The sequence below is a fragment of the Syngnathus acus genome, chromosome 1 (genome assembly GCF_901709675.1).
Source record: "Syngnathus acus chromosome 1, fSynAcu1.2, whole genome shotgun sequence".
Taxonomy (NCBI): Eukaryota; Metazoa; Chordata; class Actinopteri; order Syngnathiformes; family Syngnathidae; genus Syngnathus; species Syngnathus acus.
In genome coordinates, this window is record NC_051087.1 from 5,884,851 (window position 1) to 5,906,659 (window position 21,809).

A 21,809-nucleotide genomic window follows, 5' to 3' on the forward strand; every position below is an offset into this window, starting at 1 on the left:
GGGGGATGTAATCAAAAGGCCTGAGGAAAGATTAAAATCAAAGCACACTTTAAAGATTACGGCACTTTTGGATACCCCCCCCCCCCCCACACCCTCTGTGTTATTTTAATGGACTTCTCTCTTTACCCTGAATATGCTGAAGGTTGAATAGATTGTAATCAAGTCGGCTTTATTCGTCATGTCTCATTTCCTCGTTAATCATAACTGTGCCCTTTTTGTCTCATTCCTTTTTGTTTTCTTTGTTTCTTTAATTTCGAGAGATCATACGTTGTCTTTGGTAATGCCATTTTCCAATCAAGATACCCCGGCAGACATTTTGATTGGTTTGCCTGTGATTTTGATGTGCCTCTAGAAGCAGCCTCATAGTCCTTAATAGACCCAGTCGTGTCGACTCATCTCCCTGGAACATGAATTACTTGAACGTGTGTGACATTTGTGAGCTGTTTCTTTGACCCATATAACTCGCCCAATGTGCTGTTGAAATGTTACAATGGTTAGATGCGAACGAGGGGAAGCAGCTGAGAGGCTGACTTAAGGGAGTACCGAGGGGAAAGAGTGGGTGGGGGGGTGTACAGAAGGAAGGAAAAAGAGGGATGAGTGTGCTCCTTTATTGGAGAGGGTCGGCAGACGGGCTTTATTGGCGCTTATGTCTCGGCTGAATGGTGCCATGGAGGGCAACATCAAATCAATCACCTCAGTGGCACTCTCTCCCTTTTTGCCTTCTCCTCCTTCCTCTCCTAATATCTCGCTAATATCCTTTCCTCTATCCTCCCTCCTCATGTGTCTGTATGCCTTCCATGAGAGGTGATCACAGCCAATCGTATTAGAGGCCATTATCTAAGCTTGTGGACCAGAAACACTGACCTTTTATAGGGGAAATGTCACTTTCTGTCTCAACCTACTGTCAACGGGCAGTATCTATCCTCACACAGGATGTATACAGGCCTTGAGTAACCTTCTATTATGGAGTTGGCCCACACTCGTTTTATGCAATGGAGGCCCACTGGATTTTACAAAGCAGCAACCGGCAGAGTTTGCATTGAAGAAGAGAGCAGAATTTACAACAGAGCAAACTGAAAAAGTAACATTTGGTGCTTTAAGAGCATGGAAACCTTTTGAGCTGAAAAGTAAAAGAAAATCCCGACTATACAGGAAATGACTCAAGTGAGTTTTCCCAGGCTGGCCTCCTTATGGCTGCATAGAAGAAAAATATGAACAGGAGGAAGTTAAAAAGATTCGGAGCAGGCTATTAAAAAGAAAAATGTACTGCAAGCTAAATAAAATGAAGACCATATTAACAAGCTTATTTGGGAAGCAGCGTGTCGCTCGGCCATTGATCTGTATCACTTTTTTTTGGGGGTGGTGTATAATGTTTAATTGACAAGACACAGAGTGCAGCGTGAAGGAAAGGGACCCAAGAACCTGAAACTATGATAATGAAAAGCCGTATGGAAAATAGATTGATGTCAAATAATGATTGGAACTTCAGCTTGAAAACGTCTATAAGATTTAATCCCACAAAAGACTTCAGGATTTGGAAAAAAGTCTTGGCGATAGTGCTGCTATCAGCAAGGTCATGGCCTCTCTGCTTCTCCACATTTGTGGCATATGATGCCTCCTGTTAGAGGTAGATATGGTTGGTTTTCTCCATCCAACTTTGTCAGGGATTTCGGTGAACACCCCTTCCTCATCCTTTCCTCTGCCATTAGGCCAAAGAACATTTCTGATCGAGCCAAGAGATAAGGTTAGGCTGAAAAGTACTGTACGTAATAGGTGTCCACGGCTTCTCCTGACCTTTACATAGCCACATTAAGAGAATCGTCATTCTTTTCAAAGACCATAGTATGTCGAGTGCAACACGAGTGGAAAAAGCTTCCTTCTCCTTACAGATCTTCCTTTTCCTTTAGGTCTTGGGTGATCGGGGCCATAGCCTTGCTTTGTCTGTTGGGACTCACTTGGGCTTTTGGTCTGATGTACATCAACGAAAGCACCGTCATCATGGCTTACCTTTTCACCATCTTCAACTCGCTGCAGGGAATGTTTATCTTCATTTTCCACTGCATTCTCCAGAAGAAGGTGAGTAAGAGAGGAATGAGAACAGTGATTGTGACTCCCAAATAACATCCGATTGGGAATCGGTTTCTCGGTTGTTTTAATTATTCAAATTATCGATTAATCCACTACTAATTGACTATCAAATGCATCAATAATTATTTTTTTAATAATTAATTGTTTCGCGGCCTTGCTAAAGTTGTCTATTTCTTTGGAATTTCGGCCTCTTAACGGGAAATATTTGGGGATTTCTATCGTCCTCCATCATAGCAGACTCCAGGAGAATATTCTGTCATATTTCAGCCTCCCACGCTTTGTCATTGCCTTGGAGAATAGAAGAAGACGATAAAACATATCCAATACTCAATACTCTCTAATGTGGGGTCAATCCCATCGAGGCTTTCCAGTTTTCCATGCGTTGATCTGTGTGCGCGTCTGCATGTGAGTGCGAGTGTGTCCGAGATCTACTTAAGGTATGTGTTAGGCCATCAGATCAAGTGTCTAGAGAGATGTCCTTAAAACCGTGCTGAGGTTTTCTTTGGCTGCGGCCCAACATGGTTTCTCCCGAGATGCTCGCCACGCAGCTGTTCAAACAGAGCATGCGGCAAAACACGGCCGCCAATCCAACAAGCTTGTTAAAAAGCAATTACACTGCTATTTGTTCTAACTTGATTAGGATCTAAATGCAGATGTTTTTGTGTGTACAAGTGCATCATATGACTCCTGGAGGAATATAGCCATCAGAAATGCACTAATAAAGTCGGGTCTGCGTTAATGGGGGAAGTTATAAAACTAATCCGTTAACACCCATATGCTGATGGAGTCGATGTTTGTTCAAGAAACCTCAGCAAGAAAAGCAGTTCACGGGGTAATATATCAAATTAAGCCGATGTTATTGTTGTCCCGGCGAAGCTACGGGATGTGACCACAGTCCGCTCTAGTCGGTATATGTTTCTTGTCAGTGCGGCACTAGGCACATTTGTCAACCAGTGTTCTACTAAATGTTTTTATTTGATGTTCAAAATGCGCAAAAAGCACAGATGGTAGAAAGAGAGTCTCATCAATGTTTGTTTAAATGCTAAGACACGATTGGCAGTTAATCTGCAAGCTTTCATACTACGTGTACATAATTTATGAGGAGACTAACTGCAGTGAAAGATCAGCTGGTTTGTTATTCTATCCGATAAACTACTGCGGTAAAAAAAATTCCAACCCCTTGTGTAGGTACGTAAAGAGTACGGCAAGTGTCTGCGTACTCACTGCTGTAGCGGCAAAAGCGTGGAGACTTCCATCTCCGCCTCCAAGACCACCACCTCTCGAACTCCTGGCCGCTATTCGACGGGCTCACAGGTGAGCTTACCTGCCTGCACACCTGGACGCTACAGCACAGCAGAATCTCAGGTGAGACAGCTGCACGCTATTGCGTTTCACTTTCAACTGTAGATCCAATTTGGCACATTGAACTCATTTTAGTTAAATACACACATGGAAGATTTGAGTTGAAAGTGGAGCTAGCCTCAGCCTTGACTCACAGCTGTGCCAGTATAGTACATGCCGGCAAACTGTTTTGAAGTGTAAATGGAATAGACGGGTGGTTATTTTTTCCCCCCCTCTACCTATTATCCCTTTGCCGCTTTTCGTTCTGCCTATTTGGACACTCTTCCGATGCTAATTGCCCGTTTTTCGGCGCATCACTTTCATATTTGTTTTTTGTGCAAATTTGTTTTAACTTGACTCACCACTGTTTTTCTTTTCTCTTCATGGTTTTACCTTTTCTATTCCAAACCACTTCCTCCTCCATCATTTTTCCATTCCCCCCTGTGTGTGCGTAGAGTCGAATCAGGCGGATGTGGAATGACACCGTGAGGAAACAGGAGTCTTCTTTCATCACAGGAGACATGAACAGCTCCGCTACGCTTAACAGAGGTAACCGTGGGATACCACACATTTGCATCCCCATCACTGTCAATGTCTCCTTTTTGTCGGTCGCAGAAGGCTCAGCTATCATAAACTGTCATTTAGTCAAGTGGTAGGAATACATGCATCCCAGAACGTAACGCTCTGCTCAACACCAGACCCGTTTTTATTCAACATCATACGGTATTTTTTGAAAAACCTCCCAGGACTGTATGCATTTAAAAAAATGCTTCATGTAATATTAGAAAGTTTTCATTTTGGTTTCATCTTGAACCAACTTTATTTCTCACCCCGCACAACCTAAAAGTCAATATTCTATAGATTCTTGAAGAAATATTCCGGACGTTGGTCAACATCAGATAGTGTAGATATAATCGACAAATTCAAACTGTCACAATCATCAAACCAAACATTACCAATATTAGTGATTTTAACAATATGTCCGCCTATCAATATTTAAAATACTTCACGATTAATATTATTCTCTTTAACTATATGCTATCCAATGAGTCATTAACACTGCAAGCATATATATTCCCTTTGAAATTAATGAGCAAAACGTTCACAATTGCATTCCCATCAGGACTTGCAATTTATGCTCTTGAAATTATGCAAACCTCACAGTTAATACTTAATTGATCTGTATGACTTTAATTGCGTTACAATTTAGACATTCTACTGCTTTCTCATTCCTACATTTCGATAATTACATTTCAGCAAAAGGTTCAAATATCCCTTATCGAATATAAATAACACCTCCATGGTGCTTCTAACCACTTGTGCAATGCATAAGAACATTTGAGATATCCTGTAGGTTATTGTGGTCCTCCTTTGTGGAGGCAGACCTTGTTGCAGCTCTTTTATTGGACCTTTACATTGTACAGATCGACCCAATGAAGTGTCCAGTGAGTGCATGTAACAGATACGTCTCGTATAGTTCACTGCATTCAGTGATATCTATTGCCGCCCCTCCGGCGAAGGTCAAAGCGGTGCTACAAAAGGAAGTGAGTGTCATCCAAATGGTGAAATATACTCGCACCTCCATTTGTTAGTCTCAAAGTTGAGGTGTGGCTGGCTTTTCCTCCGGGCCACTAATAAGCTGTTAGCATGACATATTGATGCTAAAGCAGACACGGAGTGTCAGCGTCTGAATTATCGCGCACTTAGTGAAGGAAGTGTTAGCATCCCCCCCCCGCTTCCAAACACATCTACTCTTCCGTGTCCTTGTCACACGCAATGTACACTAAATCCTGTACTGTAAGATTCAGAGAGCTGTTTAACCAACACAGTGTAAATTCTTGGACTTAGAAAATGACATGTTAAGATTACTTTTTGGCAGAGTATTTAAAAAATTTAGAATTAGGTCCTACTTTAGCTGTTCCATCCAATCCACAATACTGAATACAGATTATTCTAAGTAAAAATGAGATTATACAATCTAATATTTTTAAATATGAAGCGCTTTACCGTATTTTCCGGCGCACCGGACTATAAGGCACACCTTCAATGAATGGCCCATTTTAAAACATTGTCCTTATATAAAGCGCACTGGACTATAAGGCGCATCATTAATGCATCATGTCAGATTTTTAATCCAAATCAAATCATTCTCCATTTTATCTTTTTTATTTCAACTTCAGACGCAACAAATTACTTTATAATCACAAAATAATGATCCATAGTCTTTTTGATTCATGATTCATAGTCTCCAGCGGGCCACTTATGATTGATTTCATGACACAATGCTTCGGGCCAGTTTAAATTTATGAATTTGGTCCATATACAAGGCACCTGACTATAAGACGCACTGTCGGCTTTTGAGAGAATTTTAGGTTTTTTGGTGCGCCTTATAGTCCGGAAAATACGGTATTTTAACCCCATATTATGGAATAATCATAGCAAAAGGTGCTTTTGGTTTCAAGGTGCGTACACATTTTTCATTATTTTTATTATTACACAGTTTACAGTTCATATTAGGCTTTGAAAATAATGTAATGAATTTACCGTACCATAAAATGTACGATCGTAATGGGTAGCAAGATGTTTCCCATGCAACACAAATCCCACTTCACGTGTGTCTCCTCCCCTGACATGACCCGTGGCTGCAGGAATGACTTGACTCGCTTTTCTCAGGCTTTCACCTCAACTTGTGTTTGCTTGTTTGATTCACTTGTCCTCTTCTCTCCCTCTTTCTTCCACACACACCGGCTCTTCCTTTTTTTTCCGACTCTTGCTGCACTTGCTCCCACTGTGCCACATCTACATGCTCTCTCTTGCCTTCAATCTCCAAACGCTTCTACCCTCCTTTTTATTTTCTTCTCTTAACTCGGCTGTTGCTTTTCCTTCCCTCCTTCCTTTCTCTATCTGCCTGTACCAGGAACCATGGCTAATCATCTTATAACTAATGCTCTCCTTCGTCCCCATGGTACTAACAATCCTTATAACACTCTCCTGGGGGACTCTGCAGTCTATAACAACCCTGCCGCGGGCATGTACAACACCCAAGGTGTGCTTGGTGTTTCTATTCTTCATGTGTTGCATGTGGTGCATTAGCAAAAGTAGATTCAATTCATTTTGGCATGATTGTTTTTTTGTGATGTTGGCTTCTGTGGTGCGGTTAAGGCTCCTGAGTGAAATAAATCTGCGATAAAGATGGGAATGATAATAATTTATGGACTGATCATTGGCAATTGTGTCTCTAAATTGTTCAAAATCTTATTTAATTGGATTGAGGATTTGGTTAGCAGAGATGCTGTTGATTTAGGCTCAACTATTTTGCAGTCGGAAAGAATAATATTTCTCTCTACTTTGGAAATCTCATCTTATTTGTGAAAATGACAAATTATGGTGTCATCAAAGGTGCGTACACGCTGCGCTCTGTTTGCACAGCATGCTCGGCATTGTAGGGCATGCAGGGACGATGGCGGCACAGCGCAAGATAGCCAATATTCTGCACTGGTTACTAGGTGACCGATGGGGAAATTGCTTGGTGCCTTTTCCCAGTAGTTTAGTGGTAAAGCGGTTTGTATTTGTCATTGTAAGAAAAGAAAGCCAAGGATTTGCTTCGAATTAGAATCCATCTGATCTGGGGGAGTTTAGGCTCGTTTGTAAAGCTACAGGGTTATAATTGTTTTGGATTTTTCATACTAATTACTTTTTTTTTTCAATTCAGTTGGTTTTAATTATTTTCTGAAGTGAGCTTGTTTGTTTCATTTGTTTTTATTTTATTTCATCAGTGAACATGATTTTTTTTTTTTTTTTTTCCAATTTTAGTTTTATTCATTTTGGTGGTTTTCATTATCTAAAGTAACCTTGGTAAACTACAACCCCATTAAGAGCACCTCATGGTGTTCTTCAGGCTGGGCCGGGAGGTAAAGTCACATATTTCTAACATTTTCAACCAACAAGAAAAGTAGCAGAGATTTTCCCTGCATCACTCTGCCTTTTTTTTTTTTCTTCAACCAAGTCACAACATGACATGTCTTGTGTCCCAAAGCTCAGACACTGAGACACGGCATTAATTATTGATTCCTCCATTTTCTTCGCCAGTTGTTTTCACTCTAGCACCCCCCTCACCCACCCAAATATCTCACTCTGGAATCACTCCACCATCATCTCTCCATGTGGATGCATCGAGATGTCATAACAGAGCTCTGCGCTGTTAAGCAATTCATTTAGAGTCTGTGTTCGAATTGAATATTTTTCAATTCGGGCACGCGTGCCTGAACTCTTTCGCTAAGGCAGCACATTGAATGCTAAGTGCAGTGTGAAAGGGTCGTACTTCGCTTTCTGAATTGCTTAATTTAAACACTGCATGACACATTCACTCTACTTGGGAGCCACTGTGCCATTTTTGCAGCATCACAAACGCACTTTTGTTCTTTGCATGTGTTGTGGAGTGCTGTCACCGTATTTTGGGTTGTTTATTCTGTGTAATAACGATTGTAAATAAAATGATAACATATGACAGCGATATGCTAACAATGTAGTAAAACAATTACTCTTCATCTGTTGTTCTGATGTCTGACCTCACATCTACGTTTCTTTTCTCTCTCTTCCCCCATGCGACCAATAGCATCTTACCGAGATACAAGTACGGGCTAAATTAATACTTCAATAACAAAGACTTCCTGTTCTCATGTCTCGCTTCTGAAGCAAATTTGTTTCTCTCCTGCCAAGAAGAAGTTTGGTTTGGCTGTCAGCCTTTGCAAAATATTCTTTCATTGGTTTATTTGATTTTATACTGAATCTCTGCATTTGTTCACTGAGAAAATGTATTCAGCGCATTTTTGGAAGCCACTCAAATGTTGTAGATCTAATTTAAAGGCATTTAGGTGGTTTGAATGGAAATGCAAAAGCTTTTTCTTTTGAATTGACCACTGATTCAATTACATTGAATGTTACTAAGACGCATTTTGCAGTTAAATCCACATTAGTCTTGATAATATTTAAAATATCAAATTACTTCTAGTCTTACATAAAAAAAAAGGTACCATCGCTTTTTTTAATCCTAAATTCTCTGCAAACTCTAAGATATCAGACGCTAATTGTTTTCAATAATTCATTTTCCTCCGAGACATCAACTTACTTCATTAAAAGATTCTAATCCATTTTTTTATATTTCACTTTCTATCATTTGTACCTCAGAGGGCATCCTGAACAACGCAAGAGACTCCAGTGTTATGGACACACTCCCCCTTAATGGTAACCACGGCAACAACTACAGCATGGCCAGCAGCGAATACTTGAGTGACTGTGTGCAAATTTTAGACCGGAGCGGCGGGTACGGCACCCATAGCAACCATAAAGAGACTACCCTGGAAAAAAAGATCTTGAAGGAGCTCACCTCCAATTACATCCCCTCCTATCTCAACAACCACGAGAGGGTCACCAGCGAGCGCAGTCACAACTTGATGAACAAATTGGTCAACAGCAGCATGTCCAACGGAGGTGACCTCTTCTTTTGAATCCATCTCGTCATGTTTTTCCTCTAGGCAGGATATGAACAGCTTAACGAAGAACCTCGGCCCCTAGAAAGCCAACTTTGTTCACCGCCTACATATTTGTTACTCAGTGGTGTTGTGGTGGCTTCATACTAAGATACAGTATGTCACCACCCACCCAGCTAAATTATTTGTCATCTTGGGGGTGGCCGCATCGATTTTGTCTTGATGTCAGTCTGCTTGTGTCAAGTCATTCCTTTAGACTCTACTAAGAATCCCATATAGAGGTCATACCGTGCATCAAAAAGATCGTGCACAGAAAAGGACTTCAAGTAGTATTTTACGTGTTCAACTGATTGCAAATGAAAACGTTTGAATAGAAAGCAGATACTCGTGTGGAGAAGAGTCAAAGGGTGTTTGAAGAATCGAATCCTAAGGACACCTTTTTTTTCCCTTTAGGGAGTATGGCAGGAGGCAGCAGTAGCTCCACTAGCAGTGGGGTCAGTGGCTGCATGGGTAACGGTAAAGAGGACGGCGTTCCCATGGTGCTGGACAACCCCTCAGCCTTCCCCCACGAGGAGAACCTGGGTCTGGAGATAATCCGAGAGGAATCCAACGCTCCCCTCCTGCCGCCGCGCCCCCCTCCACCCGACAGCCACCCGCCGCCACCACCCCCGCACAGCTACTCCAGGCCTCGACGCATCCCGCAGGAGACCAGCGAGAGCTTCTTCCCACTTCTGACCAACGAGCATACCGACGAGCACACGCACTCGCCCAACCACAGAGACTCGCTGTACACCAGCATGCCGGTTCTCACGGACCTCCCGGACGGCCAGATGAACGGTTTAACAGACGGCGAGGAAGAGAGCTCCGGCGAACTGCAGCCCTGTAAGAGCGCCACAGCTCCCGAGTTGGATGACGTCTACTACAAGAGCATGCCCAACCTGGGTTCCCGGAACCACCTTCACGACCTGCAGAGCTACTACCACATGGGCCGCGGAGGTAGCGATGGATACATGGTGTCCGGCAGCAAGGAGGAGTCCGACTCTTCGCCAGAGGAGCCCCCTGTAGACCCTGCCCACCTGGTTACCAGTCTATAGAGCCCACCAAGAGACTCCTATCCCTCCCTAAGCCCACTCTCGCAACCTTCCACTCGTGTGTTGTTGACTGACAGGCCGGACAGGTCCGCCCCCGGACCGAGTCTTGCGTTTTAATGTATATGGTTCTGGACAATATGGGGGCTGAATGTATTGTCACGCTGGGAGACACTTTGTGAATATCAAACAGGTGTAGAACCTCGTACCTGGAAAGGGAGAAGAGTCGAGAGGGAGGGATCTGTAATTCTATGTGTTTGATTGGAATCTTGGATTAGACATGAAAGTTCTCAAATGTGGACCTCCAACATATCGTATAGTCTTCACTATTACCACAAGTGAGGTTGCTTGCTCAACCTGCCCCAGATGTCGCGCTCACTCAAAAGACGCATTCTTGAGTGATCGCAAAGGACAACGCCACAATGTGAACAGGCGAGGTCACGCCCTACTACCTGTCAATCAAGTTGGGGACATACAGCACATCAAAAAATAGCAACCAAACTGTACCCATACGTTTTCTGATGTTCTCAATTCTCTTCCTGTTCATATCTGCTCAACGGGAGTCGTGTCCAAGCTGGTGTCATATGTTCCTTCCTGCGAGTTCTAGTGGCTGCTGTTTATTTCGCTAATAACAAAGAGAGCTTGTAAATCCAAGAGACTATAGGTTTAAATGGAAAAAAAAATAAAATAAAATAAAGGGGGGTGGGGGGGTTGAGAATGGGTTGTTTCTTCTCCTTTCTTCTGTAAAAGTTCTCAGTTATCCAAGAATTATGATGAAATGATTCTAATCATTTCTATGTATTGTATAGAATACAGAGACAAATGTTGCATATGACCAATTCTTATTTGTCAGTTGTCTGTGGAACTGTTCGGAACTGTCTCCTTTGGTTCTGGTCTCGGATGGAGGACGGAGCGGATAAAAGGAACAATTTTCACGGAGACAGTTTGGCACTCTGACTAATATGCATTTACCCTACGCACACTTATTTCTGGTCCTTTTATAGTGATGCCATGCTCACATTTTGCAAATTGTTACTATATATTTTACACTGTGTAGTTAAAAGGGAAAATAAGAGGGTGGGGTTACCATGGGAACACGTTTACTGGAAGTGGAGTCCGCTGAAATTTTTGTTTTCATTTTAATAACGCATTTCCTTCCTTTTGGCACAAGGGGGGAGGGGAGGTGGGGGTGGGAGGGGTACCTGGGTGAGAAAAAAAAAAAACACCAGGTATTTTCAAGCAACTTACATATGATGCATATCCTTTTTATTGCCAAATATTAGAGCATTTGACATTAGCTGTACTGGTCATTGGGCAGAAAAAAATATTGGGAACAAATGTTCTTCTCGAAAGTAAAAACCAGAACGGAATGTCATGATTTTTTTTACACCATCAATGTGTACTGAAAGAACTCTCTGCACACTGCGGCACTGTCTCATGTTAAAGCCAATGTTTACTTATTTAGGAGGGAAATTTCAAAAGTGTATTAAGAGTAGCTTGCTCATATATCCCACAAGCCCTTTCCAAGTTCCCCGAGAGAGAAATTATTTATTTATCTGTTTATCGTTTGAAAGAAAGCAAAAACAAGCTTGGAGGGGGAAAAAGAGCTGACTTTATGCAGGAGTAAATAGACTGGCACTAGGTGGTCTTTTTTTTTGTTTGTTTTTTTATTTTAAATTATTACGATCATGTTGATTATTACGATATTATTGCTGATTATTTATTCTTTTTGTATGGGTTCCAAGTTGAATGATCTCATAACTAATATTTGTTGTAACAGTGAAAGTTGTTTGCCAACAAATAAATTACTGACATAGCTTTGAGGCTTTTTCTTCCGTCTCTCATATTCGAGATGGAAATTTGGGATCAAATGCAAACACTGCCAGTGCACCTGAACACACTCAGCCGTGCTCTGATATTCCTTTCACGACATTCAAGTATGATGATGAAATATTTGACGACAGTAATCCCCCTTCCATGTCAGAGTTTACATTCCAGACCATACCAGCAATGAGTGAGCTATAGAAGTACCGCCATTAAACACGTTTATCATATTTTTGGAGATACTGCCTATTTTTTTAAATGTCTTTAAACACACGAAATAATAAACAGATTTACACACAATATATCCAGCGAGAAAGAGCAAGAACAATGGATTACAATGATATTTACAGTGTAATTTATATTGATTACAATAAACGAATATAATTCCGTCGGCGTAAAAAGCAGGATTGCATTTGCTGCTTGTCTGGATTTTGGATGGGCATTTAACTAAAAACCCTTAATTAATTTGAAAAATCAACAAATGATGATTCATTGTTTTTAGATTTATAGTATGTTTAATGATGCTGTTGTAATATCAAAACAGGATGAATGGAGGAGAGAGAGAGAAAGAGAGAGAGGGAGAGAAAGAGAAATACTGCACACCTCTATTAAATGAGACGCCGTGTCCAAATTGTTGACTAGTTGTGTAGATTATCATTATTATTATGTATTCATCCTCACTGAATAGAATGTTATTCAAATGAAGCCAATTTCCTCAGTGAGTGGAAGGTCAACATTTCAGAGATTGTTTTTATGGCTACCGTACTACGTCACACCTAAACCTGTAAACTTTTTTTTTTTTTTTTTTAACTGAATCCTATTGCATTGTGATTTATACCTTTACTGGTGTTTATTTATGACCAAGCAGGCAACAAAGCATCCGTCCAATGAAAGCTGTAGTCCAGTAAAACGGACAGAGGAATGATTTCTGCTGCTCTGCTTTCTTCTCCAGGGAAATTGAGCTGCGACCACAGGCTTGTCTCCTACTTTTAATATATATACCGTATAAAAAAAAGCTAGGCCATGTATTGGTCACACCGACTGAGGTTCTCAGGAATAATTTGGATGTTCATCTGAGACCACCTTGACTCCGAGGCATGACTTTTTGTTGCAGTTCCTGAGTCAGATATTGCAGCACTTTTCCCTGGAGACTCCAATGTTTTGAGCTTGCACTCTGAGTGGGCCTTAAGGGTAGCAAAGGTAACTTACCTTACTTTTTAAGGTTAGCCAAGGAAGTAGTCGCTGCATTCCTACGTCTCTGGGCAAGAGGGTAGAAGATTGCTGAAGTAGTATGAAGTGTTGATTTCTTGAGGGAGGGGAAAAAAAAAAAAATCTCTCAGTGGTTCAGCAGCAAATAAAAATAGTGCATTGAACATGTGACTCCCATCTCCTGTGCTATTTTTCAAAGCTTGCTGCTGTTGAACATAGAAGAATAGGAATTTATTTAACTGCTGTTGGTAGGTGCTTTCCGCTTGTCTGGTTTAATCCAAAATGCAGGCTCTTCATCTGTCCAAACCTACGAGCGCATCTTGCAGCATGATAAGTCATCGAAATCTGTCAATTCCAGCAGAGCGCTGGAGGAATTTCGACTCTGTACGTCATGCTATGCTTTGTCACATTTAAAACATGCAAATGAGACCATCATCGTGGAGCACTTATGATGATGTCGACTTGGTCGATCTCATCAACAACAATTTTTCAGCAGCAACAGCGCACGCTTATTTTTGTACTATTTTCCTTCAGTGCTGGATGGATAGATGGATAGATGAAATGACTGAAGCCAATGCAGCCTGAACTAAACTAGAAAATGTTTCAGATAAGCTTTATGGAAAAAAAGAACGAATATATGAAATGAATGATGGGTGAGAAGGTGAAACATTCAAAGATTTTTTTCTAATAAATGTATTTTCGCTGTCTTTTAAAGTCATTGCAGGCCCCTTAACAGCCACCCTCCCTCCTTCTATCTATCACCTCCTCTCCGGTCTGTCTTCCTGCCAGTCACAAACTGACTAAATGAGCAGTGGTCTATGTGGGTCATATCTCTGCTGGAGCACTCTGATCGTTTAGTGCTGCCTGGCTGTGTTATCTTTGTGCTTGCTCTGTTTCCTTCCTTCAAAGCAAAGTATTCAGGATGTCTTACAAGGTGACACGTTCCTCAGACACATACAAGTCGCAGAGGCCCGTTACATTAGGTTCATTGAGGATTCGGGCAACCAGTCCGGGGTGCATCCTATCTCTCGCCCAAAGTAAGCTCAAGAACACCCTAATGGAGGATAAATGATATAGATGGATATACTATGCTGAGTTATTTTTGATTTTACAAACAAGCTTTAAAATGTGCTAAAACATCCAGTAATAATGGCGATAGCGGAATAATAACAAAAAGTCTGCTGAGTCTTTTTCTTGTGTTTTCTCTGATAATATTTATGTTTACATTTTGTCTGGAAGTCACTGTAGTAGTGCACTCGCTTGACTTCAGTGCAGGCAGCGTGGGTTCGGCTCACACTCAGTGACAGTGTGAGTATAGGTCTGAAAGGTCATTTGCGACAGACGGACAGATGGATGGAAGAAAAGATTGAATACTTGTGCTTGAGAGTGTACACTCCTCTCCCAGCCTCTTGATGTATAAGAGCGGCTGAGTTCCGTGTTAGCGGAAAGAATGGCACAGTAACGAGCGCTTCCCATTGTGGGGCTAATATGACATTGTTCTCTGTTAATTAAGGCAACTATGACATTTAAAAGCTGAACTGGAATTTGATTCAGTGCAGAAGAGCAGCTCATCCATATATGCTATGGCATTTCAAGATTTCCATCCCATTTATCTCATCCTTTCTCCTAAGCACTAAAAAGCATGCAGAGAATATTTTTCTCCCCATTTATGAGTGGAACTGGAGTCTGTTACATTAAATGAATTCCAAATTATACAACTTTGGGGGGGAAGGCGACTGAGGAGAATAAAGTCCTTTTCATACTATCTTACTGAATAATTTTGCTAATGTGAGACATCAATATGTCAGGAGTGGATATTCGCACAGCTGCTGCGGCGTCTCATTCATTAATTGTAAACTTATATTTGCTCATTTCTGCAAGGGATTGATAGTGACAGGGACAAAAATTAAATGCTCGTCCATTGCATGGCAGCAGGTTCAATAAACCTAGTCACCGATTACCATTCATGCAACAGCATGTTATTGTAGTAATTGAATAAAGTGAAATTACACATCCATTACAGTCGGTGGCTGTGACGTGCTAAATGTCTGATTGATTGATTGATACAGCTTTATTTCGAACATATTTAAAACATGAGAAATAGGGAAATAAATAAATAAAACAATTAACATTAGTTGGATGCTCGAAAAGGAGTAGGAGGAAGCAAAGCATGTCAGAGTAAACACAGAGAATAAAAACAATATTAATTAGGTTATTCAGCAGATTCATAGTTCTTTTTTAAAATTTAATTTTAATTTTTTGGGGAGCAAAATATTTTCTTCTCCCTGTGGGGCAAAACAGAAACTAATTGCGAGGCACTGGTTAAGTGTTGATTTTCCCAGATTCCACACTGAGTCAGTAAATGTGTGATTAAATTGAGACAATATTAGCACTTTTTGAATATTCATACTTTTAGGAACATTTTTTTTTTCCTGGTACTGTGCGGAGAGATTGTTTTCAATTTAAACTGGGTGCCTTGACTTTGCATAGATTACAGCATCAAATAGCGTAGCGATAACATCCAAGGGAAGCATGTACAGTAGTATGCATAACTCCGACCATTCCTTTGTTGATGAGATTGTCTAGCTGTGAGCAAAAGCTAATTAGCATTTATCGTGGCCACATCAAGTCTGCTCCAGGATGGCCGGCCTGAACTTTGACTTGTGGAATCACATCAACATGCACACGGGCTTCCCTGCCCTGACCTGAATGTGCCACCCTGCTCTGTGCGCATGCATAGCCAGTCCTAAGGCCACCTCATCTGCTTGCATTGGCCAGTGTCTGTCTCAGTGTGCACACACTTACCGCTCATTGTCTCCTCACCTCAATTTTCCAACAGAGTGCGCATGGAAGAAAAACACTTAACAGGTATGTGAGGGGCCACCCTGAATAATTCACTCTAATTGGTGAAACATTGGGAGGGGGGGGGTTCCAGGAGGGATGCAGCGGATACGGGGACATCAATCCCCTGGCTTTTTTTTTTTTTTCTGAGGTCACGTACACCCCCCATGCATGTTTAATTGGCTTTGGGATGGCAGTGTTTCTGCTGCCTCTGCTGTGAGTCACACTCACAACGCCTTTTCTCCAGCGTGCCTTTTTCGCAGCGCCTCAGCAATGGAGAAGCTATTTCGGGAACACATTAGGAGCCTAGAAAACACTGACATTTAGACTATTGCTGGGATGGCTAAGGGGGAGGAAGGGGTGTGGGCTTGTCACTAGTGTGTATGATAGATACAGTGGCCTACTGCCAAAGTGCCTTTGTTGAGAGCAGGTACAGCCAGGTTGAAATTCCTTTATGTGTATTAAGCAGAAAAAAGAAAAAGTTCAATAAATTAATATTAAATAAATGCTTTACTTTCTACTCTATTCATGCACCGTGAGTGGAGACAAGCTGATTGTTTTATTTTCAAGGGAGAGCAAAAAGTTGGCTTGAAAAGTAAACTGCAATTGTTTTAAAATAGTTTGGGCTTCCAAAGATGTGGAAAAAAATAGTGTCAAATAAAGAAAAACAAAGTGGGAGGATACAAAGATATGTTGCTGCCAAGAAAAAGTGAAACACTGAGTGTGAATCTTACCAGATAGTGTGAGGATGAGCATCCTGTTGCTTTATCTCTGCAACAGAGCAAAAGTGGTTTCCTCTCAGGGGTCTCGGACTTCCTTGTTGGTAATGAGGAGTGGCTTCCTTGCAGTGGACAGGTGCAGCATTGATGGCTAATGATGACAAGAACCGCTCCAAATGTGGAGATCTTCTCAATCTTGCTGGTTGATTCACATCCCATTGGAGTTTTTCTTTCAAGAATTTTGGGGTATGTATGTAAATGTTTATATGCACAAATAGAAAACATGCTTTCCTTCAAAGTGCAATGGTTGCATGTTTTCCAAATGTGTAGTTTGCTTGATCGTTCAGTAACATGCACAAGTCTTGGGAAAAATCCATGATTTCCAGACAGCATGAATCACATGCCACATTTTTGCACATACCAGAAATTTCCACAGTAAACAAATCAGTGGAGGCTCTCCTTTTTGGAGTTTGCACGCATTTCCTGTGCTTGAATTAACAGGACCCAACTCACAAACAAATCTGTTATTCTCGATTGCTTCATGCTGCCATAAATTAGCCCAAAGTGTGTCAGTAAAAGTCCAAATGGTTGAGATTATTAGAAGCAAACAATGAGCAAATGGAGAAGGAATCTATTTGTTTTCTTCTTCACCCTCCTCCCAGCTCCTCCTGCAAGCTGTCGGCCTCACAGTCTGGGGGTGGTGCTTTACCTCAGTATATTTGGATTCTCTGGCTTTTGTTTAGAAATGATTCACAGATACTTTTTTTCCCATTCCCATCATGAGATGTTGGCTGCTTGTTGCTATGGAGACATTACATGACAGTTTGGAGATGCACCTTGAGAAAGAAATGTTTGACTGGTTTGACTTATTTCTTTTGTCAGTGGCCGAGAGCCTCTTGTCAGCATCTGGAAAATAAAGTATATATTAAAGGTTTCACATCTCCAAGGTTTGTTGTTGGTCTCACAGCAAGTGAGTGGAATTTCAGCGTTACAGAAAGAATATAGTGAAGGCCCTTTTTTAGGCAATCGAAATGAATCATATCAATCTCGATTGTAGTTGGAATTAAATTCTGAGGCGATTCGAGGTTACTACCTTTTGGTTGACGGTCAAAGCTCTCAGGTTCTTCAATAACCCCACTCATCCAGTCCTGTCTTTAGAGACCATGTGCTGAAAGCCAGGAAGAGGAAGTAAACGATTCATTGAAGGTTCAGCAAAAACGGACAAAAATGACATCAAGAGGGAATTTGTTGAATTGAATGTCACCATTCAACACAAACTGACAAAAAATATTTATTTTAGTATTTTTGTCAAACCGTATTAAAAAATCGGTGTGTGTTTGAGAAAACAGGTATATAAGGTCATGAAACTCTGGATCAGTCATTTGTTATTTTATTTTGGCATTAAACAAGTCTCCAGTCTTGATATTTCAACCAAACTACTAAAATATTTAAGCAAAATGATGGAAAGGCAATGTACACAATTGATAAATATTTAATATTCTGCGCAAGTTCATGTACATGGTTGGAGTACAAATGCCCAACACACAAGACGATTAGAGGACTTCAGACCTTCCATCACGCAAAATCAAAAAATATTGGGATCTACAAAATTAATAAAATACTGAGGGAAAATTTCTAATTCATCTATATGCCCTGAATATTTTACAATCTGTTACATCTACTGTATATGAAGCTGCAAATATCACAACTCTAGTCAGCCTTGGGGAGCATAAAGAATTTATTTAGCTCACGTAAAGCGAAGACTGCATGAATACTTTGCAAAATGCTTGGCTAGGTAGTTGTGAGGCTTGAATATTGGCTGCAAACATTTACAAGCTCATATTTCCATCCCGCATGTACTCGCATTATTTGCATTCATCGTGGTTATTTGCATAGAGTCAGTGGGGTGAGCTGAGAGGGTTCAGTGGTGTATTGACAATAACCAACAGGTACTTGTGTGTGAGAAGCCGATGTGTAAATGTTGGCGTTTGCGCATGAAATTGCAGCAGAATCATCAAACATTCAATTTGATTACATTTCTGAAGGCATGATTACCTGCTATAAAGGATGTGCCTGAATGAAAGATGTTAATTAATTTTATACAGCTCACAAAGCTAACACACATTGTGAAAAAAAAGATGCGCAGCATGAATGAGGTGAGCAGAAATGTGACATCTCCAATTCCGATTGGCCGCCTTGTTGGCAACTGATAAAATACACACCAACAATTGCACATTCCCTCCTTCAGTGAGCAGGACAACACATTTGTCAACTAACTCCAACACCTCATCTAAATTTAAAATGTAATTTAAGAACCATTCAAATGTATAAGTCGCTATGCACCCCACAATATTAACAATTTACCAACAATCTCAGCATGAGGTCACCCGGGTGCTCGTTGTGTATTTGCCGCTTCTATTGTGTGCATCTGCTCCATATAAATGTGTTTTCGCTCTTATTTATTTTTATTTTTTTGGGTTTCCAAATGTGTCCTGTGGAATGCCCTGATGGTTGCATAACCCCGAAGCAGGAAAATGATTAAAAAGTTGGCTGTTTCCTGAAGCATCCAAGGACTCTTCATTATGTATCTGCTGCCTCTTTTCAAATCATTGATGAAAAAACTATGCTCTTATGACAGCAGAGAATGAGGGGTGCACCAATGAGTGCAGGAATGAATGTCCTTGTGCTGCCATGTTCAAACAAAGGTTTCCACGACAACCGCATGTACCATTAGTGGTCTTATCAAAACTTTGAGCCCGGGAACCTTAATTACCCCTCATTTCCATGCACGTCCACGTGCGTGTGCGTACGCACACATGCTGTACGTGCTCTCTAGCCTTAAATCGGAGGGCATGTCAAGCTTTGATTGCGGTGAATGCTATACTTCATCCCATGAGCTGACTGAATGAGAGGAGCCACTTCATGCTTTCGGACGATTGGGCTGATTTAGAGGCAGACATTATTAAGAAAGGATAAGGAGAGACGTTCCCGAAAATACAAGCCCACTGCATATTCATGGGTCCCTTGGACTGACTTGCTGTCCAATGACATCAAATAATAGAGAAAAATAATAGCTTATATATATATATATATATATATATATACTATATATATCAGCAACTTTTCAAAATTATACCTATAGGCCTAAACGTAAGCAGAACGACTGACAGAATAAGATTAAATCAACAGAAATTGTTCCCTTTGCCCATCGCAGTTAGTGAAGTACTTCGGAGGGAGATCGTTAACTCCACCAGAAAAATTTGTAATAAGGCCGCACCTTTTTTATGCTCCATTGAGTCACTGTAGCCTCTTGAGGGACAAATTGAGAGGGCAAAACACAACAGGTCAAATTTAACTTGTTCTAGATCATTCAAATTGTGCCTTTAAAATGAGCCTACAATTTTCTTTTTATTCCAAATCATTAGGAACTGTTCTTCTATTGTAAAGGTCAAGCCGGACTTAAGGGAAATCTATTTTGAAAAAATTAAGGAAGCAACATAACCAGCAGCTGTAGGGACATCATTAGATTTGATTTCTTGATTTCCTGTCATATAAATACACATTTGCTCGTGCTAGCCGTATCAGCTGGGCCAAATGTTGGGCCTGGCGGTGTCGGGCAATCTGGCGATTGCGCTGTAATCAGATCAACACAAAGTATCCCATATCATCTGGACAGACATGCGTCTAGGCTCATCAGGTCGGGAACAGCAGACTGACACAGGCTGAGTGCCTCAAACTTCAATTCGGGCTCTTGGGCGGAATCATGCCACATATCCTTCCCAACAGAATTGGGCTCAATTGCAAAGGGGAAGAGACCAAATGTCTTGACTATCTTCCGGATTTTTGTTGGAGGGAAATAATTACAGCCATCTTAAATAGGGCAGAGGGTGATAAAAATGAAGTGTCAACGCCTGTTTTGACAAATTGAAATGTTGAAAAGTTTCTTCTTGTTTTGAATCGTAGCGTCTCTGTGCCAACAAAGCAAGTGGATTCAACAGAGTTGGATGAATTTGGATCAACCATTAACTGAGATGATGTGCTCCAACATAACTCCCTGATCCAACATCAACAACTTCCAGCTTGACTGAAGTTTGTCACTGAACATTTGGACACTTCTCCTGGAGTTACTTTCTCTTGGCCATAAGGAAAATATTGAGTTTTTTTGGCTACAATGAGCATGGGATCGTTTTTCCTATGATTGTACATTGCCAACAGTTAGTGGAATAATGAGGATGTTTCAAAAATGAAATCCATCCTTGTATTTATATATGTCAGAATTGTAACAGTCATTTGTATGGGTTTTGCTGTCTTTCCAAACCAGTCTTATTTAAAATTGAGATAGAAAAGGCACGAGAATGGATTGGAAAGGAGATCTGCCAGACTACACGTTTACGGTAGGTTTTTTTTTTTGTGACTTTGTGAGTTATACTGCAGCCCTAAAGAATGTTTCCAAAAGTCAGTTTAACTTTAAAATGTTTATGAAGTGCTTTAAAATACAATAACGTGTTTAATGATACAATTATAAAAGTCTTGTGTGGATATCGTAAAAATTTGTCACCGATATCTTGGAACCGATTATCAGCGATGAACGAGGGATCGTTGTTTACTAGATCATGTTTGGCAAAAACATTTGGTACAATTTCAGTCGGGCCAGCTTGAGGGGGTTTTAGGGCTCCCTGTTGGTGGGAACCTATGGGTCCAACATCTGCTCACTGCCGGTGGGAGAATGGTGCCCTTCTTCCTTCTCCCATCTTCTCCCCTCTCACACCACGATACATATTTGATTTTCATAGTCTTTCCATCGTTCAGCTACTTCCTTACTTTATCATTTGAAATATTTCATTAGGAAACAAAACATGGATTTTTTTCTTTCGTTTTTTTAGACCACAGATGCATGATAAAAGAAGCAAAATCCCAATTTTATGGTTGATCTGTTACTGTAACAGTAGCAGGGGCTGCAACAGATTCCACATGACTGTGACGAATCGGAGAAGCGTCTGCCCGGTATGATTTCATCTCACCGTGCAATGAGCTAAACTCACTGTGGTTCACTCGGGAGAAATTAGTAACCACAGGAGACAAGATGAACCTGATTCACTTTTATTGGGAACAAGGGTGAAAGCTTTAGCGCTTTGAGGTTAGCCTACCGTACGTGCGTGCATACATGTAATGAAATCTCAGACTTGCCAAGCGGAGAGCTTAATATAGTT

The 21,809-nt window shown here is 40.9% G+C and overlaps 1 protein-coding gene across 12 annotated transcripts in view; it reads left to right on the forward strand.

Moving 5' to 3' along the window:
- adgrl3.1 (adhesion G protein-coupled receptor L3.1) overlaps window positions 1–11,824 on the forward strand; it is a 118,836-nt gene extending 107,012 nt beyond the window's left edge. For 2 of the 12 annotated variants that reach the window (XM_037261741.1, XM_037261750.1), the window contains 7 exons: window positions 1,908–2,076; window positions 3,277–3,453; window positions 3,885–3,978; window positions 6,347–6,475; window positions 8,045–8,062; window positions 8,617–8,919; window positions 9,372–11,824. In XM_037261741.1, coding sequence (XP_037117636.1) covers window positions 1,908–2,076; window positions 3,277–3,453; window positions 3,885–3,978; window positions 6,347–6,475; window positions 8,045–8,062; window positions 8,617–8,919; window positions 9,372–10,012 — 1,531 coding nt within the window. In that variant the 3' untranslated portion in view covers window positions 10,013–11,824. The remainder of the gene's footprint in view (window positions 1–1,907; window positions 2,077–3,276; window positions 3,454–3,884; window positions 3,979–6,346; window positions 6,476–8,044; window positions 8,063–8,616; window positions 8,920–9,371) is intronic. The other 10 variants (XM_037261760.1, XM_037261835.1, XM_037261809.1 and 7 more) reach the window with 8 other exon arrangements.
- Window positions 11,825–21,809: the final 9,985 nt, after the last annotated feature.